Consider the following 27,197-nt stretch of genomic DNA (forward strand, 5'->3'; position numbering starts at 1 on the left):
TCTCCCAAACATGAAATTATATACTTTTGAATGTCATCTTACATAATTACTACAGAAAGCAACAAAACTTGGATTTTGGCTGTATGAAGAAGGTGCGTGCTACGAAAGAAAATTATCATTAATGAGGAAAACAAAGAAACCCTTGAACTAACAAGCACGGTCAATTACTATACAGAATGGTCGTTACAGGTTGATTATAACCTATTTACCAGCCATATATTGGATTTTCTACCTGAGGAGGCAAGAGATGTAAATCTCTACAGTGTTGTTTGTCATAGTCTCGTGTCCCAGGTATTGCCCCAGTACACAACCTAAGGAGCTCATTCCCAGTAAGACAGTAGTGGGCAAATGCCAACCCTCCATCAACCATCCCCGAGAGGGTAGGCATCGAAACTGATCTCGTGATCAACTTCCCACAACTTTTGCTCAATTGTGCATCATCCTTATTATTCAAGACTCTGTCAAGATCAGAATACTCCATAAATCTCTGGGTGGCGGCCTCCCAAGATAAGTTATATCTTTGCTCAGGAGTAAGAGGTTGTGGCTCATTAGCCAATGCTTCTTTCACTTTAGCAACAAAATCGTCAGATGTCTTGTAAGTCAAACAATTGGGAAATGAACTAAAGAACTCATTGGATGGGTGGTCTGCACATATTACAAACTTACCCATAGCAAGGGCCTCAGCTGTAGCTGTGCAGAGCACATCACTGACACTGGGATTTATGAAGACTTTGTAACTGCAAGGAAAAAGAAAGATGTGACAACAATCAGCAAGGTTCATTTGTTCACAATCATTTATATGGAACTACATTATTCCCCAGGAGAAATATTTCAGTCTGCTTTCTCAGCAACAGACTTTTTGAGTTTATCTGATTAAAAGCTTTAGACTTTTTAAAAAATATATATAAATCACTTTTCAAAATACATCAATGATCAATTGAAACTTGTTCAAAATACTATTTTCTTTTCAGGGAATAATTTTCAGGAAAAAAAAAAAACACGGTGAATTGGGCTCCTTAAGGATCCTTACCCATGAAGTGAATCATCTGCATGGTCTCTCCCTTTCATAAAATTGAGATTCAGATGCAACCTTTTAGCGGCAGTCTGAACTTCATGTGCATCCTCTCCATTCCCAAACACATCCAAGTTAAAGCCATCAAGGTCATTCTTGTGTCTTGATAACAAATCTATCAACTCCCTGTATCCCTTTGCCCAGACCATCTTACCCAAGAAATATGCGCCCTTTGAGAAGGCCCGCTGCCCAAGTTCCCTTTCTTCTGCCAGTTTCTCTCCAATTTTCAGAAACTTGGGGTTCACACCGTGAACATTGCAAATTACAGACTTGGGTAAGTCCTGGGTAGCAGCCGAAAGGCGAAGAACCTGGATAGAGATCAGATGCAATTTAGTTAATGAATATGAAAAGGTCCCGTATGTTTGAATTCAAAGGTAAAACTGTTGGAAAAATTACTTAGACCATCTCCCAATATTGAACTAGTTACAGACAGACCATGCTATAAAACACACAAAATGGAGAAAGAACATCACCAATCATCAGATCAGAATATGCACATAATAGACAGTTACCTTGTGGCAGTATGCTCTTGCAACCCAATTATTTATGTGTTTCACAAAGAAAGCTTGGAGTGCCCCGTTCTTCTCTCTCTTGATATATTCTAAGTAATTTGTGTGAACAACACCAACCACATGATTAAATTTATCAGTCCAACGCTTTCCATGATGGTACCAGTTTAGATGTTCTGGTTCTTCCAGGATTGCAATATCAGCATCCCTTGATGGAATAAACTGAGAAGTATCTCCAGCAGGTATAATACTCCGCCTAGATTTTGAAAACTAAGAAACAACAAGAACAAATATGTCATTTATTGACTATAATGATTAACAAGAGAGTGAAGAATCCAGTTCATCAAATAACTACCTTTCCTGGATAAAAGGAGATCTTGAAATCAGCCTTAAAACCAACCCTTTCCTCAAGCCAGTTACGAATGTAAACCTCCTGCTCTTCTGGTGAACTAAAAGTGAGACTGTTGGGATAAACTAGTTCTTGGTCTTTCTTACAAAGCCACGGAACCAACAAGGTAACATTCTGTTTTGCATAGCTTGCTAAATATGCTGCCCGAAACAGTGGATTTACAGCTGTTCCAGTCATCCAAGGAAGGCTAGCAGTTGTAACAATGGCAACATGCCTTTTCCCATCTGACAGGTTATGCTTTGCAGAGTCAGCCCAAAAGCCACCTTCATAACAGTGCCCTGTACTTTGAAGAACACTTGCTATCCTTAAATCCAGTTCATCATTAGTGTTATCACTCTCAAGAAAGGAAGATTCTCCAGCAGAGAGAGAGCGCAGCAGAAGTTGGTTCTTACGTTTGCTGCACAAGCTCTCCACTATCTTGTCACATATATCTGTAATTGTTACCAAAACATGACAAGGATTTATAACCAGTTGTAAAGATTCATGTGCTGTAGACTGATGTAGAAATCAATTAATGAACATATATCAAGAAACATGGATCCCAAAACATAAATTAAACAACCACTTTTTTATTTCTGCATCCAGGTTGTCATGCCATAAAGCATTACCACCATTGTGCAAACCAAAACCCTACTAGTACCTGATAGGACCCAGACTCTCATTTCAATATGAACTTGCCTACATGCAACATCTCAGGCTAACTGATCACTGAAGCCTCCTTGAGATACCATTTTCAATAGAACAAAATATACAATGAACCCAAACCATCACTATTTTTCTAATACTTGTAAAACATAACAAGGATGCTTAATTTCACCCTTTTATCATGTTGAACAGACCACATCTGGGCCCAACCATTGGTGCTTTTATATAAGACTCTTATTGGAAATAATATCCTGCAGGGGGATGGCTCAGAAACAAGCCCACATGCTTGAGACAACCAAGTAACCATAGACTAGGGTCTCTTCAATATTAAATGCCAAATCTCCTTGACTAATTAAAGACTAAAGAAAGAAGAGAAACTTTTCTTTTCTTAAATGCGCTTAGAAGCACACAATCTTAGAAACATGTATAACCACATGGTTTTCTTAATTTTATTCAGTTAAAGATTGGAAAGTTCATAAATTCTGTAAGTTAAAGCACTCTACATGCACTTAATTAATCAACTCAATGCAAGGAACTGCTATAGTTCAAAACTATAAGGCATCTAAACCCTAATTTTTATTACTAGACATAGAGGGTGTTACTTGTATATGATCATAACTATAACTATAGGAGTCGGGGCTAGAATGAACTTGGAACTTTTGGCCTAATAATTTTTATTGGGGGTGTAGTCCGATATTGTAACTTAAATTTATAGACTAAAGGTTAGAATCCTTATTTTGAGGATTTTATAATTAAAAAAAAAAAAGCATTAAAATGTCATATTTTGTCAGCTTCATTTTAACAACAATATTCAATGCTTACAATATGCATGAAATTAATGAATGCTTATATTTACCTCATTTAACCTAACTATCTTTGGCAAAATCAATTATGCACATGGATCTGTCTGTATATCAAAAGTAGTATAAAAAAAAAAAGAGGAAAAATAAGGATGATATGATAGATCAGTTGGCAACTATGCTGTTAGATATGAATGGATTGTGAACCCATACCTTTGTCAGGTAAATGAAGATTTGCATCTATTTTAATTTATTTAATTGTCCAAGTAATATATAATATTTTAGATAGATTATTTCAATTTGTCTTAAAAATGAAGTTAGTTAGTTTTTATGAAAAAAACTGACCAACCTGACCATCCTAAACCAACCCACACGGGTTGGTTTAGGTGGAGACCTTTGTTTGGTTCAATTTGGTTAGGTTTTTTTGCCTAACCAACTAAGTTTGTATCAATTCAAGGTAGGAGTTCTTTAACCAAACTAACCCAAACCAACCAATATTCTAATAAATATTTTTATGTTGGTGTTTTTGTGTCATTTAAGTAAGCATGTCCAAATTGTTGGGTCTTACCCTTTTCTTTAAGTTTGTTTTCTCATGTATCCAACAATTTTAAAAATGGATTTAAAAAGTTTATAATGTGTCCAAAAAAATTATATTTGCTGATTTATGGCTAAGAAAGCAATATGGGCAGCTGATAAAACTCTATTTTGGATTAGGTTTATTTAGAAGGTTCAACACTTGAAACAATTTTAAAAAATAAAAAATAAAAAGCCAAAGATTTGAAATTTACATATATATATCAAACCAAACCGAGCACTATATCAATTGACTTGGTTTTATATACCTAAAGTATATTTTCCTTTGTCATAAAAACATCAACTAACAAAGGAGAAGATGGAGCTGACAAGAAGAAGGTTTTGCGAGGTGGAAAGAAAGGTTTTTAGTTTTGAAGGCAATCACGGGGGGAAGTGGATTTCAATCACTGAAAGAAGTCAAGGTGTGGTTTTCTCTGTGGCTTTCAGTAAGGAAAAGATTACTTGGTTTTTGGAGCAGCTAAAAAAGGCAGTGAAATTAGGAAGTTCCTTGGGTTTCATCAGGAAGTTCACAGGAAAGTCAAGGACTCATCTATTAGAGGTCTGTTTTAATAGCAGAGGAAGGTTCTTAAAGCTGATGGAGTTCATTACAAACCAATGAACATTTTCTTTGGTACTTCCAAAAGGTATTAAAAGAAGAGGGTGGAATATTTTAAGGTCAGAGATATCTTTAATGGTAGAAAGCTTGTCCAACGATTTTTTGTTTGAGTTATTAGAGGTACTGCCAATAGAGAAGTTGGAGGGCAGTGACCAATATGGCTTCAAGCGGTCTTTTTCTAGTGCTGTGCCGGAAGAGGGTCCAAGGAAAGATGTGCAAACATTCCAATAGGAAAATGGGCTAGAGCAGTGATATGCAAAACAAGAACGGCTTTAAGGATTGATCAGAAGTTGGAAGGGTTATAGCTAGACTTTACGTTTCAAAGGATTATTCTTTGTGGATTCAGTTGGAAGAGCTTGTTGGCTTGAAGAGGTAGGGACAATTCCAATGGAGGGAGGTGTTATGATTTTGTTAAGGAGGTTGTTGCCAAGGGAAAACATGACGGTGCTTGGAAAATTTTAGGCGTGGTTGGATAGAAAAAAGGCCTTCCTTTCCACTTATGGTCTGAAAATCATCTTCATCCTTTGTTGAAATGATGGAGGACAGTAACAGAAATTGATCATCATTTCTTAAAATTAGTTGATCTATCAAAGATCAAGATGAAAGTGGAGCTGAAAGAAAATGTGGTGTTACCAGTGCTATTAGATGTAAAAGATGGGGTGTCGAGCTTCACAGTCTCAGTTTCAATCATTGGGGAGGAAGAAGAGTTCTGGTGCAGGAAGGAAGATGCAGTGAGACATGACTGCAGTAGGAGGCAATGTCCAATCGGTAGGGCAGGTGGCAGCAGCAGTTCGAATCTTGGTGATAGTTGTCCTCCACATGCTCCACTTCAAATTTAAGGCCAAACAGAGGCTTAAGGAAAGAAAGCCCAATGGAGATAAAAGCCCACCCAAGGAAGGAGATGCCAATAGAGGGAAGGAGGCCCATTTCTTTTCAAAAGATAAGGCCCATAAAGAGGGCAGGAAAGGCCCAGAAGGGCAAATTGGTATTTTGTCTTCTGAAGTCCACTTAGCTGTTGATCCTAGGGCTATGGCCCAGCTAGTTAGAACCCTAAGTGGAATGAAGACATAAGCCCATTTTGACTCCAATAAAGGATAGGGTTCAAGCCCGTGTTTGGGTAGTAAGGTTAGCCCTTCTGACTCCAATCTTCTAGAGGATCAAGGCTCTGGTGTTGCGTTCCCTTAGAAGTTTCCCCCCATCACAGTCACACAGGAGTTCGCAATGCAAGATTTAGGTCCAAACATCCCAATTTCTCATGCAAGAAGCATGCCTCTAGATTTTAAAGTTTTGAGGTGAAAAATGTTTTCCAATTCAAAGGACCATAGAGTGTTTGGGTCAACCACGGGTTGTGACGACGAAAATGTCATTGAAGGTCTTTCCTAAAAGTCAAGTGCAGCAGTGGAAGTCGAAAGGTCTTTTGAGTACGAAAGAGCCAGAAGACATGTAATTGATCAAGGATTACCATGGAGAAAGGGGGCAAGGACAAACCTCAGTTCAAAAATGATAAAGGCAGACACGGGTGAGGTTGAGGGCGCAGGGGGTTTTCTTCACTGTGGTCTTCCAGTACAGGTATTATATTTTAATACTCACAAAGTGAAGAGCAAAAGCTTAGATGGGGCTCCTGATTTGCCAGCTCTCTTTTGACACCAGTTTTGCAGTCTCCACCTTTTCTGTCTCTTCCTTCTAGGTTCAGTCCTGGTTCCCCTTTCTCTCCATTCATAACCTCAAATAGTCTTAATTCAGAGTCTCTCTCTAATGTTGGCAGTCCTAATTTTGATGATGAGTTCTCTATAGCTTATCCTAACCAAGAGCATAAGGGACTTTCTCTCCACAGGTCATCACCTAGCGGCTCTACTGAGATCAAGGTTCAAAATATCATCCAAGTCCGATACGACTTGACTGAGTCGTGTCCGCCTCGACGCTGGCCGCAATGAATCCGATACTAGATACGGATTTATGCACAAACTCAACATTGAATTGGTAAGACTCAGATGACTCGACTAATATTCCAAGTTAACTCAGCCAACTCGATATATATATATATATATATATATATATATATAAAATAAAAAATAAAAACTCAATCACCCTTTTCTTTCCCATCACAACGAGAATTAAAGATTTTCAAAGAAATTAGAGATTCCTCTGCAAAAGAAAACATCCGTGAATCTGTGATTCACGAACCCAATCTTTCAACCATAACATCAAACAAGAAGAAGAAAAAAAACAAATTGAAACAAACTTGTGACCCTTTCAAAAGCCTTTAAAAGGAGAAATCAACAAAGAATGAGGCACACAGTTGAAGATTTACTTTTCTGACCATAAATCTACCATTGTTGAAGTGTAGCCTAGGATCTTTGGTGCGTCAACGGTGCCGCAACAGTGACTAGATGCCAGCAAGGCAACCCTCCTCCCTCCAGTTATGGTTGCATGGTGTCATGACTACTACAATCGTGCGACTATGTGTCGCAGTGTGGGTGTGTTGGGGAAGGTAGCTGGCAGATCGTGGTGTGTTAGGGAAGACAATCAGCAGATCATGGTGTGTTGGGGAAGGCAGCCAACAAATCATAGTGTTTTGGGGAAGGAAATTAAAGTTAAATTGGTAAAGTTAGAATTTGATTTACCTTACTTTTATTTATTTATTTACGTTATTTAAATTGGTAAAATTAGGGAGTATAGTGGATGGTTAAATAGAAAAGGAAATTGAAGTTAAATTGGTAAAATTAGAATTTGATTTATTGAATTTTATGTATTTATTTATATTATTTAAATTGGTAAAATTGGGTAGTCTGGAAAGGAAATTGAAATTATATTGGTAAAATTAGAATTTGATTTATAGAATTTGATTTATTTATTTACATGTATTTAACTTGATAAAATTGGGGAATATGGTGGATAGTTAAATTGGAAAGTAATGTTTATATGTAATGTTATGAAATTGGGGAACTCATAATGATAATATTATAATGATAGTAAATATATTTATATGTAATGTTTTTATATTATGTAGAGATTATATTTTTAATTTATTACATTATGTAATTTTTTTTATCTTATGATATTAAATTGATTTACATGTATTTAAATTGGTAAAATTGGAGAATTCATGTATGCAGTTATGGTGGACGGTTAAATTGGAAAGTAATGTATGAAATTGGGGAATTAGAAAGTAATGTTTTTATGAAATTAGAGAATTCATAATCACAATGTTATGATGATATTAAATATATTTATATATAATGTTTTTATATTATATAGAGAAATTATATTTATATTTGAATCAATTTCACTTCATTATATCATGTAGATTTTTTATTTTATAATCTATTTTATAATATTCTACAATTAAATTATAATAGGCAATTAATAATTATCAAAACAAACTTTTTTAAAAGAAATTTGTTTTATAAAAATATTTTTTTATTTTAATTAAAAAATATATAAATAAGTGGAAAATAAAATATGGTGAACTTAGGTGTGGTCATGTTTATGACTTATCAAAAAAAAAAAAGGTGTGGTCATGTTCATTGCTTTTTGAGTAGAATTTATTTTTATATGGTAACAATATGAATTTAATGGTATACATTTATATGGTATAGAAAAATGATACTTATATTTAAATCAATTTTATTTCACTATATCATATGGATTTGTTATTTTACAATATTTTAAAATTAAATTACATTAGGAAATCGATAATTATTAAAACAAGCCTTTTTGTTTAATTAAATTAAAAAAAAGCATATAAATGAGTGAAAAATTGAATATTATAATTCTTATATAAATATGTTTATATATATTTAATTTGAAAAGTAAGTTGTTTTTATTTTTATATATGGTCAGGTTAAAATTTCAAAATGACTCCAAAACATGATATTGGTTAGAAGCATGCAAAACCTCTTGGTGGTAGTAGAAGAACCACCAAGTGTAAATATTGTGGGAAAGTTATACATGAAAGTATAACCAGATTAAAGCAACAAATTGCACATATATCTAGACAAGTGGAAGAATGTTCATGTGTACCCGTAGAAGTGTAACAAAGTATTAGACAACATATGTTTGATACTTCAAAAGAAAAAGCATACTTCAAAAGAAAAAGCACAATTAAAGAAAAAAAAGAACGACATTTGAGTTCCTTAAATGAAGAAAATTTCTATGAAATTGATGATGGTGATTCTAATAATGAAATTGAGGAAGTTGATATGATTGATTTTGAAAGAAGACAAATGAAACAATCAATGAAAGAAAGTCGTCGAATTTTTGAAGAATGTAGACAAGAACATCGAAAGGGTGTTAGTTCCTCACAACCTTCTAATGCTAGGATTAAGCGTGGACCGACACGTAGCTTCGATGTAAGAGAAGGAGCTAGCATACCTCCAAAAGGAATTGATCCCTACATGTTCCCATCAAAGCAGAAATCAATAAAAAACTTGTTTTCTATTGAAGGCGTGAAGAAAGTGAGTAAAGCCATTTCTAAATTCTCTCTCTTTAATGCAATGCCCTTTAATGAAGTTGATAGTGGGCCTTACTATCAATCAATGATTGATACCATTGCAGAATCAGGTCCAGGCATCAAGGGTCCCATAGGATACCAAATTGAAAATACATATTTGGAGGAGGTGCAAGAGCTTGAGGTATATATAACCACATTGAAGGTTAAATGGCCTACATATGGGTGCACAATCATGCGTGATGATTGGAGTTTTAGGACTAGGAAGCCTATCATCAATTTCATAATTTATTGTAATAGAAGAATGATATATCATTCTTCAATTGGCACTACCAACATACCTAAGACAGTAAAATACATCTTTTCCTTTATGGATAATTGTAGAGGAGACTGGGGAGGAAAATGTTGTTCAAGTAGTCACTGATAATGAGGCAAGTTTTAAAGCAGCCAGTATGTTGTTGATGGAGAAACAAAAGCATTTGTTTTGGTCTCCTTGTGCAGCCCACTATATTGATTTAATACTTGAAGATATTGGAAGCATGAAGCAGATTAAGGAGACATTAGATCAAGCAAAGATGATCATAGGATTTATTTATAATAGCTTGAAAGTAGTGAATTTGATGAATGTGTTTACCAAGGATAGAGATCTGTTAAGGCCAAGAATAACCCGATTTGCCGATGAATTCATTTCACTTGAGAGTCTTATAAGTTATGAACCTGATTTGAAGAGAATGTGTATAACAAATGAGTGGCGTGAATTCAATAAAGATATGAGCAAAAGAAGTCTAAGAGATAAGGTATCCAACCTTATCATAACTAATTGATTTTGGAAGGAGGCAGGGGAAGTTCAAACCATCATTGAACCTCTCATCAAAGTATTGAAATTGGTTTATCAAGATAAAAAGCTTACACTATCAATCATTTATGAAGTAATGAATAGAGCTAAACTGGCTATCAAAGCATCGGTCAAGCAATGGGAAAAGTATTGGGAAGTTGATAGAAGGTGGGAAGGTTAATTGCACAGACATTTGCATGATACAGGTAATAAAAAAATTCTTTATATATTTTTTATTATTTTTTTCAAGTACAAATTATTATAAACTGATCATTATTTAACTTATGGTAGCATATTTTTTAAATCCAATGTTCCAATATTCAAAGTATTTCTCCAACCATTCAGAAATTAAAATTGGATTAAAGGAGGTTATCAAGAGATTAGAGCCAAATTTGGATAGATGAACAAAAGCTATTAACGAGATATAATAATAATTTGTAACATTTATATAACACATTTTGTATATGTAATATGCATTAACAAAAAAATATATGCTAATGATGTAGGTGAAATTATTTGTTGACGGCCAAGGAGAATTTGGAAGTGCACTTACAAAGAAAGCAATAAAGCAATCTCTTCTAGGTACTCAATACATTTACATCTATTACAAATAAGAAATTATCATCATTTTTTGTTAAATATATCATGGTGTTTAATAAGTATGCATTTTCTTTATTATAGCTAAATGGTGGAACAACTATAGCGACGAAGGTCCACATCTACAAAAAATTGTTGTTAAAATTTTAAGCCAAACTTGTTCTTCATCAAGTTGTGAAAGAAATTTTAGCACATGGTCATTAATTCACACAAAGCTACACAACCGTTTGGCAATGAAAAAATTGCATAAGTTAGCTTATGTGCACAACAATATGCGACTTTAGGTTAAAAATTTGATTCAAGAGCGAAACAATGAAGATTTATACAATCCAATTGATCTTAATCATATCTTTAATGATGATGATATATTAGATGAGTGGATAAGACAAGGAGAGGAGCTTATTTTATCATCTGATAATTTGGATTGGTTGGATAAAGGTCTTCCCCCTAATGAAGAAGGTAGAGAAGCAATTCATGAAGATGATGGTGCCACAAGTCGTAGAGTTAGTAAGTGAACAAACAATGCTACACAAGAAAGTGATATTGATTCTCGTCATAAAGGTAAGGCTCCTAGAACAATTTCTTCAAGTTCTAGTAATGATGATAATGACAATGGGGGTAGTAGGGGGGATGCTAACACTATTGGGGGCAGTGGAGGAGTTGGTGGCATTGGTGAGGATACTGGAGGAGATGGTGGCACTGGTGGCGGTTATGTTAGTCAAGCAGATCCTAGCATGTCCTGGGCACAAGGAAATGAAAATTACTATGCCACACAAGATACAGATCATGGATATCAACCAAGGATATGGGAACAACAAAAGTATTTAGAAATACTAACTACATTTCCCAACGATGATGATCATTCTAGTGGGCATAATTATCATAGATCAAATTATCATCGTATTGATGAGCACTTACAGAATTTGGGTATAGGATCAAGGTCGTATTTCAGAGGAGTAGATGATTGATCATATCAAAACTTTAGAGACAATGATAGCTCTTCCAATACTTTTAGTAGAAATCATTTTGATCAATTTCCAAGTATGCATCCAGAGGGATATTCAAATAATGGAACACGAGCTAGTGATTAATATGGATATGATCAATCTTCTAGTAGCAACAACATTGCCTATCGAGGTTTTGGATACTATCAATATGGTGTTGATCTTGAACAGCCTCCAAAGTCATATTTTCTTGATTATGGATCATCAAGTCAATCATCTCAGCCAACATATTCGAGTTATGAACAACTCTTTCAACCATATCCTCACTACAGGAATTACCATCCCAATTTGTATACTCGTCATAGGACTGATGATGATGATTTTGAACCCCCTCGTCATTCAACATGGAATTGATTATTGTATTGTATGTTTGCTAGTAAAAATGTTATTATATTTGAAATAAAATAATGTTTTATTATTAGCATTATCATAAATAACTTTTAGCGAATACTTTTATAACTATTTAAATAATGTTAAATGTGAGACAATTTTGTTTTATTATTATTTTTTTTTTTTTTTTTTTGAGCTTATTTAATTATACATATTTTTAGATAATTTACATAATATTTTTGTAATTTTTTAAATTTTCTAATTAGCTTATTTTACGTATCGTTCAATACCAAGCCGATACACCGAGACCTATACACCTCGAGACCCTTTGAGTCAATGACTAACACCGCGACTTTGAAGCATGATTGAGACTCAATTCCCAGTTAGAGGTCAACCTCTATAACCACCTCCCTCCCTCGGTAGAAGGCTTTCACATGGAGGAGCTTTCACTTAATAAAATGGCAAGTGTTTAATCTATTTTAGCAACTATGAACATCAAGATAGTCAAACTTAGTAAGAATGACTTCCCAAGGGCAAATAGCAAGGAACATTGTACAAGTAAGGTCTATTTTAAGAGGAAATTCATACCTATATCTAGAGTTTTGTGTGATTCCTAGGTTCTATCTCTGAGGTTTTTGGGTCCTTCGGAGTATCAAATGAAAATCGATATTAGAAGTTTGGGTTAAGGAAGAAAAGAAGGATCATTAAGTATTTCCTTTGCCATGAAAACCCAAATATCGTGATGCCTAGGAAATAAAAAAGGAATCATGGGATAGGAGATTTGTGGGTAATGTGTGGAAAACTAGAAATAAGGAGTGGGTTGTCCTTTCGACATGCAGTGCATCAAGAGGGTTTCGGATTATTTGGGACTCAAACAAGTTCAAGAGTCTAGAGGTGGTACTTAATCCTTTTCAATAATAATCCAGCTGAATTCAGATGAAGAGGGAACTTTTTGGCTTACCTTGGTTTATGGTCCCAACAAGTCCAATTTGAGGAAGGACTTTTGATTGGAGCTACAACACCTTATTGGCCTAACATTACTGAATTGGTCCATCAAGGGGGTTTTAATGTCATAAGAAGAATCTCAGAAAAATTGAGTGGATCTAGAATAACCCCAAGCATGAAGGATTTTGACAAATTCATAAAGGAAAGTGAATTAATTGACCCTCCTCTTAGAAATGTATCTTTTAGGTCAAACATGAAAGAATTACCTATTTGTAAGAGGTTGGATGGATTTCTTTACACAAATGAGTTGAAACAAAGGTTTCCTCAAACTCTCCAAGATGCTCTCTCTAGACTGACTTCTGATCATTGTCCGGTCGTCTTAGAAACTAATCCATTTAAGTGAGGTCCAGCTCCATTTAGGTTTGGGAATATGTGGTTGCTCTACCCTAATTTCAAGGAAAGATTCAAGTTGTGATGCCGTGAGTGTCAAGTTAATGGATGGGAAAATTATAAGTTCATGAAGAAGCTACAATTTGTTGAATCAAAATTAAAAGAATGGAATAAGGCATCCTTTGGAGATTTAAAGGAGAAAAAGAAAAATATTCTTACAGGCATTGTTAGCATTGATGCAAGTGAGCAAGAAGGGAATTTGACTATTAAGCAAGTAAAGTTAAGGGCCTTAAGGAAGGGGGAGCTTGAGGAGTTATTGTTAAAAGAAGAGGTGCATTGGAGACAAAAATCTAAGGTTTGATGGACAAAAAAAGGGGATTACAATTCTAAATTTCTCCAAAGGGTGGCCAATGATAAGCGAAATAGGAAATTCATCAAATCTTTTGTGTTTAAAGAAAGAGAAATTCTAAACATTGAAAATATTTTCAAGGAGATAGCACATTTTTTTGGAAAGTTATACTAGAAGCTTCTTGGTGATTCGTGGAGGATAGAAGGATTGGACTGATCTCCCATTATAACAAAGAGTGCTATTTGGTTGGATCAAACTTTTTTAGAAAAGAAGGTTCACAATGTCATTTTCCAGTTAGACAAAGAAAAGGCCCTTGGACCTAATGGCTTTTCCATTGCAAGGTTCCAAGAGTGTTGGGGATGTGATGAAGGGGGAGCTATTCAAGGTGTTCTTGGAGTTTTATAATAATGGGGTCATCAATCAAAGCACCAATGCAACTTTCATTGCCTTTGTGCCAAAAAAGAGACAAGCCAACAAAATGTAAGATTTCAAACCCATAAGCCTAGTCACAAGTTTACAAGATCATATCTAAGGTCTCATTAGAACATATTTGAAGAGTTGTTCACAAAACCATACACATTTCCCAATGAGCTTTTGTTGAGGGCAAACAAATTTTAAATGCAATTCTGATTGCTAATGAAGTGGTGGATGAGCAAAGACGTCTAGGAAGTGATGGGGAATTGTTCAAAATACATTTTGAGAAGGCATGTGATCATGTAGATTGGGTTTTCTAGATCACGTACTAGAATGAAAAGGGTTTAGTACTCAATGGAGGTCTTGGATAAGAGGTGGCTTGTCCTAAGCAAGTTTTGTGGTCTTGGTGAATGAGTCAAGGCAACCAGAGATTTAAGACAAGGAGATCCTCTTTCCCCTTTCCTTTTTTACTTCAGCAATTCATGTATCAAGTAAAACGATGCTGAGAGCTGAGGAGAGTGGTCTTTTAAAGGGTTTCTTAACAAGTAGGGGTAGGATTAGAGTATCTCATTTACAATTTGCAAATGATACCATATTTTTCTCTAGAGCTTATATGGAAGAACTACAAAACCTTAAACTAATTATGTTGGTTTTTGAGAAATTATCAGGGCTAAAGATCAATTTAGATAAGAGCACTCTTTCTAAAATTAACATAAGTCAAGGTTTGATTATTAGTTTGGCATCAATGCTTGAACAAAAAGTCTTAGACTGACCTTGAACTTATTTGGGGCTTCCTTTAGGAGGAAATGCAAAGGCAGTTGTCTTTTGGGATCCAATGATTGACAAGGTCTTGAGGCGATTGGATGGATGAAAAAGGCTTTTTTGTCTCAAGGGGATAGAAGTACTTTAATTCAAACTTGCTTGTCCCATATCCCTAATTATTCCTTATCTTTTTTCAAGATTCCAACGTCAGTAGTGTCTAAGATCGAGAAATTGCAAAGAGATTTTCTCTGGTCAAGAGTTAGCGAGAATAGAAAAGATCATCTCATTAGTTAAGACCTAGTGCGAAAGCCTAAGGAGTTTGGAGCTCTAAGACTTAGGTTGATCTCTTTCAAGAATTGTGCTCTCATAGGAAATGGCTTCGAAGGTTCCCTAGGAAGACTTCTAGCCTTTGGCATCAAGTTATTTTAAACATTTATGAAATACATCCTTACGAATGGGACTCCAACATTATAGTCAGAAGGTCACATAGGTGTCCCTGACGAGGGGATCAATCTTTGTGTTCACAATTTCCATCTCTTTATAGGTTTGTCACACTAAAGAATCCTACCATTTCAACTATCCTTGGCCACTCTTCTTCTTTTTCTTATAATCTTAATTTCCGTCACAACCTTATAAATTAGAGATTGAGGATCTTGAAAGACTCATGTCATCCCTCACTCATGTACCCTAGTCTTTAGCCACCACAGATGCGAGAGCATGGTCATTGACTTCTTTAAGATTATTCACTATCAAATCTTTCTTCATAATTTCATCTAATATATCAGATTTGATTTTGTTCTTTTCTCCCCGACTAAATTTATATGGAAATCTAAAGTATCATCAAAGGTTAAGGTCTTTACTTGGTTAGTAGCACACAAGAGGATAAATACCAATGACATGCTACAATTAAGACCTTTCAAATCCCTCAAATCTGACTAGTGTGTTTTATGTTAAGAGAGTGGAGATTCTATTGATCATCTCTTCCTACATTCTCTGATAACTCTAGGGCTTTGGCACTATTTAATCAGATAAGCCATGATTGTTTGGGTTCTACCCAAGAGTATATGATAATCATCTTATTTGTTTCATACGAAGGAAAAAAAAAAAAATTCTTCATAAATGGGATAGTTCATCAAGCCACTAATATCTCGGGAGTTTACTCTCCAATGAAACCCTTTCTACTTGCTAAGCTCAAGAAAGATGCTACGCAACTCAACCCACTCTACTCTTAAAAAATAGATCAAACTTTCTCTTTGAAAGTAATGTCTGAGAACTTTTCTTAAGTCAACTATTGGACATTCAACAGCTACATCCTTAGAATGCAGTTCCCTGGATTACAAACTATTAAGTGCTTCTAAACCACTTCTTATAGGGGTCTAGGGAAATCTAGTAGAGGCAAGACCCTTTTGCAAATAGCTTGTCACATATTGCTAGATCCAGTAGACTAATCAAAAAAAAAAAAATTGCTAGATCCAGTAGAGGCAAGACCCTCTGGCAACTAGCTTGTCACACATTGCTTTGGATTTTGTGGCAGAAGATAAATGTCGGGATTTTTTAGGATAAATGGAGAACTACAAAGGGGTTATGGGATGTACTTCACTTCTATTTCTCTTTCTAGGCCTCGTGCATCGAGACTTTTAAAGGCATTCCTCTCAGTGTTATCTAACTCAACTGACTTTCGGTGAGTAAATCAAAAGGGTGTCGACATCCCTATGAGGAGTTGCATTTGTAGTAAAAACACTTTTGTATACATTCCTTGTATAGTAGAGAAAGTCAATCATATTATGATCAGGTATTTTTGAAATAGTGGGGAGGACTTCTCATCCTTCTCATGTTTTCATTATTACATATATGTATATATATATATATATCTGTCTTGTTTCTGATTAATAAAAAAGGTATATTTACATAACCAATGAATTCAGTGTGGTTAGAAGTAGAGCTCAAAACCAAACCAAACCAAACCAAAGTGTATCCACTCCTATTTAAGCATACCACATAATACATGATACAATATGATACATTATATGAATAGATACAGAACATGATACTTAATGTGCGAACGAAACATGATATGACAACTTGCATAAGAATCTAATCATACTCATGCAGGTATGGTGAATTAACAAAATTCAAAACAATTACTTACCTGTTTTGAAGCCAAGTTGATCCAAAAATGGCCCAGATTGCCTCACTAAATATGCCAAAAGTTCTGGCACATCCAGTGGTGGAACGTCCTACATCAGATAATAATACATCAGATAACAAAAAGAAACATTCACCGTTTGGAATTAAATTTTTTGTAACTGAAATTTAAAAGAAAAAAAAATTACCCATTTTATGTCCAAATTTAATATCAACCCAATTAAAGACACCTAAGTGGCTGACCCTAAACCACATCAGGCAAGGTTTAGAATATTCCTACAGGCTTGCAATTTAGCCAGGGCAAGGATAAAGTTAGAGGCCACATGTAAGCTGTAACCATCACTAAGGGTACAGATGATTTCCATTCTGGAATATATAGGTATAGCACATGAACTCAAGAAGTGCAAAATAGTTTCCCTAATCAAACTGATCTCACAGATGATTAAACAATTTTTCTATTAATTGCAGCTTGGGCATTATAACCAGCACTTGAAAAATGTAATTGGTTCAGTACTCTAAACATATTATTCCATTAGGTGTAATGGTTTTTTGCAACTTCTGTCCAGTGGCACTGGGCTCAGGCTCAACCACCAAGTTGCAATATTAACCTGAACTTATTGAATTTAATACCAGAAATGAATGCTACTCAGTAACATAAGAACTCAGTTGAATTTAAGACCAGAACGTAATACACAAGATATACCACTTACAAGCATTAAAAGAAACCAAATTTTTTAATCAATCAAAACACAGCAACTATATAGCATCATGACTCAATACACAGCATTATTCCTCAAAACATAGCACCAACCATCAAGGTTACAAGTGCATAAACAGGTACAGCTCTGACTTCTATGAAAAGGTGATTGCATGAGACACCTCTCTCTCTCTCTATTTTTTTTTTTTTTGATAAGTAAAGAGATTGTATTAAAAAAACCACCAAAGCAGAGGCTTAAATTTACAAGAAGGAAAAACACCCCTCACACCCTAGCTGAACGCCAAGGCCTGAGGAGCTTCCCTACCCCCACCCTTAACGGGTTGCCACCCAACCAACAAAATCAACTAAGGTCGAAAGACCATCTTTTATAGACAATTTCGTCTCCAACCAAAGAAAATAACAAAAGAAAACCTAAGCCTTTGAATTGACAGCTCCTCTTCCTCAAAAGCAACTTTGTTCCTTGCCTTCCAAACCGTCCAAAAGAGGCACAAAGGACTTGCTCTCCAAACACCCTTCCTCTTCGTTCCTACAAAAGTCCCATTCCACCCCAAATGCATCTCCTTAACAGTGGTCAGCAGCACCCACTGCACCCCGAACATAGAGAAAAGCAACGCCCAAAGAGTCCTTGCCTTTTCACAGTGGAGGAGAACGTGATCTATTGATTCTTCATGCCTTTGACAAAGGTAACATCCGTTCGCTAGAGCCCATCCTCTCTTTTGGAGCTGATCCAAGGTAAGGGCCTTCCCCCAAGTTGCTTCCCACCCAAAAAACCTCACTCTAGGCTGCACCGAGACTTTCCAAATAGCCTACGAAGGGAAGGAGACTGGATGGCCTGATACTAATGATTTGTAAAGAGACTTAACTGAAAACTTCCCACATTTAGTCTCTCTCCAAATCACCCTATCATCCACTGCTTGCTGAATTCGCTTCTCGTTTAAGGCCACAAAAAATCTGCAAACCTCGTCCAACTCCCAATCATTAAGCGGTCTAGAAAAAAGCGGGCTCCAACTTCCCCCACCCTCATTGCACCTCCACACATCCTTAACCCAAGCATCCTTGAAACAGTCAGTGCAAATAAGGAAGGAAAAGAAACACAAAGAGGTTCATCCCCACACCAAATATCTTTCCAAAATTTTACCCTTTGCCCATTCCCCACAACAAAAAATAGCCTACTTCTTACAACTTCCCATTCCTTCCTAAGATTTTTCCACAACCCCACACCATACCCGTCCCTTGCTTCCTTTGAACTCCATCCCCCTTGCTCCTCCCCATACTTTCCCCTAATCACTTGGTCCCAAAAAGCCTCTCTCTCAATAGCAAATCTCCAACTCCATTTACACAAAAGAGCCTTATTGAGGATAGAAAGGCTCTTAACCCCCAACCCCCCATTACACTTCTCAAGGCAAACCAAATCCCACCTAACAGGATAAGGCTTCCTCTCAAGAGCCCCACCTCTCCACAAGAAATCCCTCTGAATTCGCTCTAACCTCAATCTGACTTTTCTGGGCATAGAGAGCATAGACATATAGTAAATGGGCATACTCACCAGAGTACTCCGAATCAAAGTAATCCTACCTCCTTTGGAAATGTATTGGCTCTTCCATCTAGCTAATTTTTTCCTCATTCTCTCCTCCACTCCATCCCAAACAGCCAGCGATCTATACGGCGCACCTAAAGGCAATCCCAAATAAGTGGTCGGAAGACTTCCAACCTTACAACCAATAGTTGCAGCCAATTCCTCTGCATTTTCCACATAACCCACCGGAATTAGCTCACTTTTGTCAAGATTAATTCTCAAACCCGACATGGCCTCAAACCACATTAAAATCCAGCTTAAATACAGCAATTGCTCCTTGGAAGCTCCACAAAAAACCAAAGTGTCATCAGCAAACAGAAGGTGTGACACCTTAACTCCCTCACCACCCCTACTCCTCGCCTTACAAGCTGACACAAAACCCCCGTCTAATGCACTCCTTAGGAGACTACTAAAAGCTTCCATTACCATCACAAAAAGGTACAGAGAGAGAGGATCCTCTTGCCTTAAACCTCTAGAGCTTTGAAAAAAACCTGAGGAAGACCCATTAACCAAAACGGAAAAGCTTACTGTGGAAATACACCACTTAATCCACCTAATCCATTTCTCCCCAAAACCCATCATACTCATGACTGAAACCACGAAAGACCATTCCACATGGTCATACGCCTTTTCAATGTCCAGCTTACACATCACCGCCCCTTCCTTGCCTTTTAAAACCGAGTCTAAAACTTCATTAGCCACAAGGACAGCATCCAAAATTTGCCTTCCTTCCACAAAAGTATTTTGAGCCTTTGAGACCACCTTCCCCATCACCATCTTTAACCTATTGGCTAAAACTTTAGCCAACCACTTGTACAGTCCTCCCACTAAACTAATAGGCTTGAAATCCCTTAAGTCTTCTGCCCCTCCTTTCTTTGGGATCAAAACAATAAAAGTTGCATTCAGACTTTTAACAAAACAGTCATGGTTATGAAAATCCCCACCACCTCTCTCTCTCTCTATAATCCAGACTGCCTACATAAATGACTGATGGCATAGGAAATAGTACTTGAAAAAACATTTTGAAGCTCAATTTCCAAGTGCATAACAAATGACAGAAATTTAGGAGTTAATACATAATTGTTATCTATATGCTATATCTTGTTACAAAAATAAAATAAAAAATATTCAGGCCAAAGAAATCAATGCCAGTTGTCATGTCAAGAGGTCTAAATCCTATGTTGTACCCAATCCCAATAAAAACAAAGAAAGTCATACATGCAGATGGCTACACAAAAGATTTCCATTCCACAAACACAAAAACTTTGTGATTCCTTTATGAAAGCTGAAATTAACAAATCAAATGTTATATAAACAAGATAAGCAACAAAATCTCTAACTTGTAGTTTACACAATTCAACTCATACATTGAAAAGCTAGCGAAATTGAGCGGATCTATCACTTTGGCCTTAAAAATCAAATTGAATAGGTGATTGAATATTTAATTAACTGAAGCAATACCTTCACCTGGTAATTTCACAGCATTGAAACATTCACATCATGAACAAAAATGGTACACGGAAAAGAAAGATGGCGCTCCCAATTCTCAGATTGTAATCGCAGACTTAAAAGTAGGCTACAAAGATAAAAAAAAAATAGGCTAAACAACAGTCCATCTGAATGCTAATAAAGATACTTGTAGTAGAAGAAAGCACAAAGTGAACAAGAAAGCTAATTGAAATCTATTTCTATTTAGTTCTGAGGTTAATGGATGGTCATGAATTCATAATTCATGTTAAAGCACTAATTTCCATCAAAATGCTTCTCTGAAATTTGTAAATGATCAGAGACTGCTTTAGGGGCGAATCCAAGTTTTGGTGGACTCTTCAAGGTAAGGACAGCAGAGTTCATGAATTCAAGAATAAGCAGGTAAACATTTGGGAAACTAACACAAATATCAGCATCCAACTGGAACTGAGGCATATGACACCAAAATCTCGTAAAAAAATGTCAACAAAAATGATATTTTTATATGAAAACACTAAAAGGAGCATAAGAAATTATTAGTAGACAAAGAAGACCATGATGGAAACACAAGCGACCCTTCAAAGACGAAGAATAACAAAGAAAAAAAGCAGCAAAACTATTAAGAAGGGAAAACATGTCCCACATTGGATTCAATGAAAACAATCCTTGCTCAGCTTAAAACAAGGTCCACCTTACCATGTGCAAAAAGGTGAATCCATAACAATTTGCAAAGCGAAGTTACAAACTCTCACATGCAACTTCAATACATCCAGAAAAAAGGGGAAAATATATATATTTATATTAGATGAAACATTTTTAAATGCAAACATGGGAGTCAATATAAAAAACATAGAAAAAGATTCACCATGATGAACCATAAGGGGAGAGAAAAATAGAAATCAAAATAAGAATGTCCTTGTCACATAGCCACCAACTACAGCGAAAAAGCCTCCAACAGGAATCAACCTTAGCCTCCCTTAGGTAGCACAAACTACATCCTGTTGGAAAATATGAACAACCTGTACGAAGACGTTCCAGCTAGGAAATATTTCTTAATTAAGTTCTTCCTTATTAGTTTAGTTGACTGATTCTTTTTTGTAAATAGAGATATCCTAGGATAGAAATAAGCTCCTTCCTTTTCTTTTTTCCCAATTTTGATCTCTTACAATTTGTATATATTTGGTGTAATTCTATTGAAATAATACAAGAGAGAAATTCTCAAAAATCCCAAAGTCAACATGGTATCAAAGTTGGAAAACTCTCTGTCAAGATCCATCTTCCCACCATTGAGCCTTCATTGTTCAACCATAAGCCTGCTCAGTCTTCATTATTGAGCAGAAACCCCTTTAATTCCAGACCAGCTTTTTTACTATTATTTGTCGTTTCTCCAGACCAGCCCTAATTGTTACTAACTCAACTTTCTTTCATCCTAATAGCCTTCCAGACAAACTGTTTTTCTTCTCCACGCATGTCTGAAATTAGCACTAATACTACCAGCCAATTCATAACCTAGAGCACAACTCCCGGTGACTATCAGAATGTCACTACTTCTTTCGAACTCAATGGTGGAAATTATTTGCAGTGGTCTCAATTGGTGAAAATGTATACTAAAGGAAAGGGGAAGTTGATCTACTTATCGCATACTAGACCAAACATAGGTTATGCAGTGAGTGAGGTGAGTCAATTCATGCATAATCCCAAGGAGATACATATAGAAGCGGTATTCAGAATTCTTCGTTATTTAGAATCAACACCAAGCAAAGTCATTCAATTTCCAAAGGCAGAAGGAATCAGACTTGAAGCATATACAGATGCCGATTGGGCTAGATGAGTTACAGATCGAAGATCAACTTCTAGTTATTGCACTTTCTTAGGAGGTAAAAAGCAATCAATGGTAGCAAGATCAACTGAAAAAGCAGAATTTCGATCCATGGCACATGGAATATGTGAACTTCTTTGAATAAAAATTATACTCACCGACCTTAGGGTTAGGTGGGAGGGGCTAATGAGACTTTACTGTGATAACAAGTCAGGCATTAGCATAGCTCACAATCCAATTCAGCATGACCATACTAAACACGCAAAGGTGGATCAACATTTCATCAAAAATAAAATAAAATGGATAGTGGGCTAGTTTGCACCTTCATGTGTATCCACAAGGCAGTAATGCCTTTATTAGAATGATTATTGCAAATCTATACTAAGACATTACAGTGTGCCAAAAGGCTTGCACCATAAGTATCTACTGAAAGAATCATGTTAAAAGAATCACCTACAAGGAGCAGCCTCATAACCATAACCCAACCCCCAAATGGCTTCAATGCAAAGTAATATCATAATTTTCATAAAAACCCCATTCTTCATTTATTCCAGGTTACCCAAGGAGGATCCATCAACATTAAGCATAAAAGAAATGGCACAATGAGATTCACATTGCATTGATGCCACAAAAGTGTAGTGCTCAGATACAAGCTTTCCAAATCCCTCAAAATATCATTGATAGCCACATCTTAAACAACTGAATCTTTCCCATTACTATATCAAAAGTCCCATTCCAGTTAGAGATTGCATTTGTGACACTCAAGTAAAATGCCTAGCAAGTGTATCAAAAATTGCAACACATGAGCAGAAAATCTGGTAAATAAAAAACACTGTACCAAATTGCACTCACTACGAAAATGAAAAAATATCTAGTAAGGACAGCAATAACAGGATGAACATTAAGGGTATAAAATCAATACATGAGAAATAAGCATAATGAAGTAACATATGATCAACAAGAAACTATATAGGTTAGACACCCAACCTTGGACTCCTGAGGCTCCCTGCAAATTGCTTTCTGCAAAAATTAAAAAATAACACTAACATATGAGTCTTACTTATAAATCTTAACATAAAATAAATAATGCAAATAAAATCAGCATCAAGAATGCCAACCATTAGAAGCATACTAGAGAAAATTTTGACCAGCACAGCTTAGATGTTCAAAATCAAATCAAACACTGTATTAAAATGGACACCACATGTCTAACGAACAAGTCTACTAAAGAGATAATAAGCTCTTTCCTATGCTGAGAAGTAAAAAAATTATTAGATAACTATGTCATCTTCAAACCAAATTGTAATTAATTCTCATGAATTTCTTTCACATATAGAAAAGCCCAAAGCTTATTGTGCTAGATAAGCATTCCTTTTAGGCTTAATACCAGATAAAAGGCATTTGTAACAAGTTCTTATGAAGGTTCAATGAATATGCCACTTAGTGCATATTTTTCTCTCTATATATTGTATTCAGCTTTACATACATGAACAAGAGTGAGGATATGATGTCTTGCATCACCTAGGAGAGAAATTCCTGGCACTTAAGGTGCAACCCATCTAGCATGGGCATCTACATATTAGACTCTGAAAACTAACGGGACTAAAGCAAAAAATGTCCATATAAATCAGAAGACATGATGTAATCAAGTTAACAAATTGAGAACATTTAACTTTTAGATGAAAAGCTAAATTCAGATTACCTTGACTTCTCTTCTACTAATAAATCATCCAATAAGAAGTTTCACATATTAACTTTTCAGAAACTTTAAGAATGACTAACCTCCAAAGACTTATCTTCCCAAAACAAAAGGCTTTATTCAAATATATTGATTGTGACCCTTCTTAGCTAGGTGCAAAATCATCATCTAAGGAGCTTCAGGATTTTTATTTTTTTCTCTTTTTGATAGATAAAAAAGAAAATATATTTAAAAGAGGATCCAAAAGAGCGACTCAAGGTATACAATACCTATACGCCCACCACCAAAATGGCTTAAATAGGAGAAAGAACAAGAAAGCAAAAACGGCTAAAACAACTTCAACAAGAGTCCAACCAATCAAAGAAACTAACTAAAGTCAAAGAATAATTATCTATAAATAACTTTGTCTCCAATCAAAGTGAGCATAAAGAAGAACTTTTTAGTCTTTGGATCAAAAGCACATCATTATTGAGAGTCATTCTATTCCTTGCCTTCCACACTGTCCAAAAGATGCATAGAAAAGTTGCTCTCCAAACCTTTTCGAGTTTTTTGCCCACAAATGAACCATGTCAACCAAATAAAGTCAGTCTAACCAATGAAGGAAGCACCCAAGACACCCCAAACAAGGTAAAAAAACAACTCCCATAACACCCTTATTTTCACACAATGAATAAGGAGGTGATCTATGATATTTTCATCCTTCCAACACAATCTATTTGCTAAGGACTATCCTCTTTTTTTAACTAGATTCAAAGTTAAACCTTTTCCCACGTTGCTTCCCAAGAAAAAAAGCTACTTTAGGCTGCACCCACAAGTTCCAAATGCTTCTTGATGGGAAACAAATGAAGTTGCTCTACTCTAAGGCATTATAGAGGGACTTAACAATAAGCTTGCCACTTTTTGTCTTTGTCCAAAGCACCCTATCTTCCACATCCCTAGCACTCTCTTTCCATGCAAACGTGCCAAAAAACTCTTTACACAATCCACCCGCCAATCATTGCAAGGTCTAGAGAAGCAAGGGTTCCATCCCCCTCTCCCCACTTCAACTAAGGAATTCCAAACATCCTCCACCCATGCCTCCTTTAAGTCAATTAAAGCAAACAAAGAAGGGGAATACACACACAAAGGTGTATCCCCACACAACTTATCCTTCCAAAATTTCACACAAAACCCATTACCCACTAAGAAAGAGATCCTACTACTCACAGGATCCTAATCCTTCCTTATCGTTTTCCACAACCCAACACCTTATACCTATCTCACTTCCCAAGAACACCATCACCTCTTTCTTCCTCATTCTTCCCTCTAATAACTTGATTCCAAATGGCCTCCTCTCATTTGCAAATCGCCAACTCCATTTACAAAGGAGAGCCTTATTGAGAGTTGAGAGACACTTGACGCCTAAACCCCCTTTCCTTTTGTGTAAGCAAACAATCGCCCATCTTACTAGGAAAATACAAGGGAAAAAATAAAGAGGAAAGGTAGAAAGGAAAGAAAAAAATGAGGGAAAATAAAGAATAGATATAAAATAAATAAATTATTATTATATTACATATATGCTACTTCAAACTCATTTCACTTATCTTCACTCTTTTATAATTTGCTTATTTTAACTGTTCTATATAAAGATTAAATAAAACTAATTTTAATTATATTTAATTTTCTTTTGTATTTTCTATAGTAAAACAAAACATGAAAATATCATTTTCCTTATTATCTTTTTTCTTTCCTTAGTATTTTCCCAAATCAAACATAGCATAAAACTCGGGTAGTCGGGTTGCAAAAAATAACTTGGTTTTGAATTTTTGTTAAGATAATAGGTCACTTTCAACTTCTCATATGGATTAAGTAGATTCAAATTGTTCTTATCACATCCATTTATTTTGTCTTAGTTCTACACACACACACACATATATATACACATCAATATATTATTAATTTGGTGAAAACAGATAGTTTTTATTTTCCCTCCATTTCACAATATATACTTTTCTTAATCTGCATATTCATTCTACAACAAAATGTAATTTTGCATGAAGGAATATATAGTCCATTCTTTCCACATCTATTCTTATCCTTACCTGTGACAAAATTTTCTGGCCTTCTTTATGATAATAAAAATGTCTGATATTTATAATGCAAACCTAGGAGACTGAAAACCTACCTATGCTGGCTAGCAAAAAACTTCCACTATGAGCTCAAAAGCTCATGCCAACAAATAATAACTTCCAGCTAAAAACATAGCCTAAAGGTCCATCCAATAAAATCACAGACAAAAGGAATTCAAGATCTGTTGTCTCGAAACAAAACTGAAGGAATAGAAAACATACCAAACTAGACTTCACTTTCTCCACAAATTCACTGTTCTTAAAGCCCTCAAAAATATCCGACGATGAACTCCTCCTCTGCAATCTCGTCTTCAACGCCCGAATTGGCTCCCATTCCTTCTGTCCCTCTTCACTCTCCTCCTTCCACTCCCCCCAAAACTCCTTCAACCTCAGCCCCCTCCCTCTACGAACCCTCTCCCACCCACGAAACCCTAAGCCCCCATCCCTCTCCTCCGCGTCCGCAACAATCGCGTTCTTTATGGCTGACAAATCGATCCGAATCCTCGTCCGAGGGCTCCATTTCTCCAGAACCTTCCGGCTGAAGTCCGGCGACGAGTACGCTCGCCGAATTTCGGAGATCTTCGGCTGCAAACGCTTGACGAAGTCAATTTCAGCCGGCGGCGAGGACTTGATGGCGGGAACGGAGAACGCCGAGGCCGAATTGATGAAGTTCTCGATCTCTCGATCGAACGACGTCGCTAGGTTCTTGAACGAATCGGCCCTGTTTTTCATCAACTTGAGATCCGCGTCGGCCGAGTCGCGAACCTCCCTCCACCCCCGTGAGAGGAACGAGAACGCGTTTGCGGAACTCACTGGCTCCGGCGCCGCCGTCGCTCGAGTTTCTGTTTTAATGTTTATCATGCCGAATTAGGGTTTTGTAAAAATTGAAGCTTTTTGGTGTGAAATCCTTGGAGTTGCAGAGAGAGCGAACAAATGGAGAAGACGGCTGAGGTTTTAACGGCCAA

At 36.1% G+C, this 27,197-nt stretch overlaps 1 protein-coding gene across 2 annotated transcripts; it reads right to left on the minus strand.

The window, feature by feature from the left end:
• LOC100259167 (digalactosyldiacylglycerol synthase 1, chloroplastic) lies at nucleotides 1-27,197 on the minus strand. Of its 2 annotated transcripts, XM_059738923.1 has the most exons (8): nucleotides 26,455-27,191; nucleotides 23,413-23,445; nucleotides 16,850-16,937; nucleotides 1,937-2,421; nucleotides 1,585-1,851; nucleotides 1,031-1,380; nucleotides 667-737; nucleotides 1-567 (listed from the first exon to the last, which is right to left on the minus strand). In XM_059738923.1, exons 1-8 carry the CDS (start codon nucleotides 27,091-27,093, stop codon nucleotides 206-208), a joined length of 2,295 nt encoding a protein of 764 aa, XP_059594906.1. In that variant the 5' UTR covers nucleotides 27,094-27,191; the 3' UTR covers nucleotides 1-205. The 2 variants fall into 2 exon arrangements, with proteins under 2 accessions (XP_059594906.1, XP_002264659.1); XM_002264623.5 differs by having other exon boundaries at nucleotides 1-737; nucleotides 26,455-27,197.

Source organism: Vitis vinifera, chromosome 8 (assembly GCF_030704535.1).
Source record: "Vitis vinifera cultivar Pinot Noir 40024 chromosome 8, ASM3070453v1".
NCBI classification, from domain to species: Eukaryota; Viridiplantae; Streptophyta; class Magnoliopsida; order Vitales; family Vitaceae; genus Vitis; species Vitis vinifera.

Bases quoted from the DNA above. Each gene is read 5' to 3' on its own strand.
- LOC100259167 (XM_002264623.5), bottom strand. From the start codon at position 27,093: ATGATAAACATTAAAACAGAAACTCGAGCGACGGCGGCGCCGGAGCCA. The intron at 16,938-23,412 runs GTTGGGTGTCTA...TATCTGATGTAG, and splicing joins GGGAGCCTCAGGAGTCCAAG to GACGTTCCACCACTGGATGT. The intron at 738-1,030 runs GTAAGGATCCTT...TTTTCCTTGCAG, and splicing joins GCAGATGATTCACTTCATGG to TTACAAAGTCTTCATAAATC.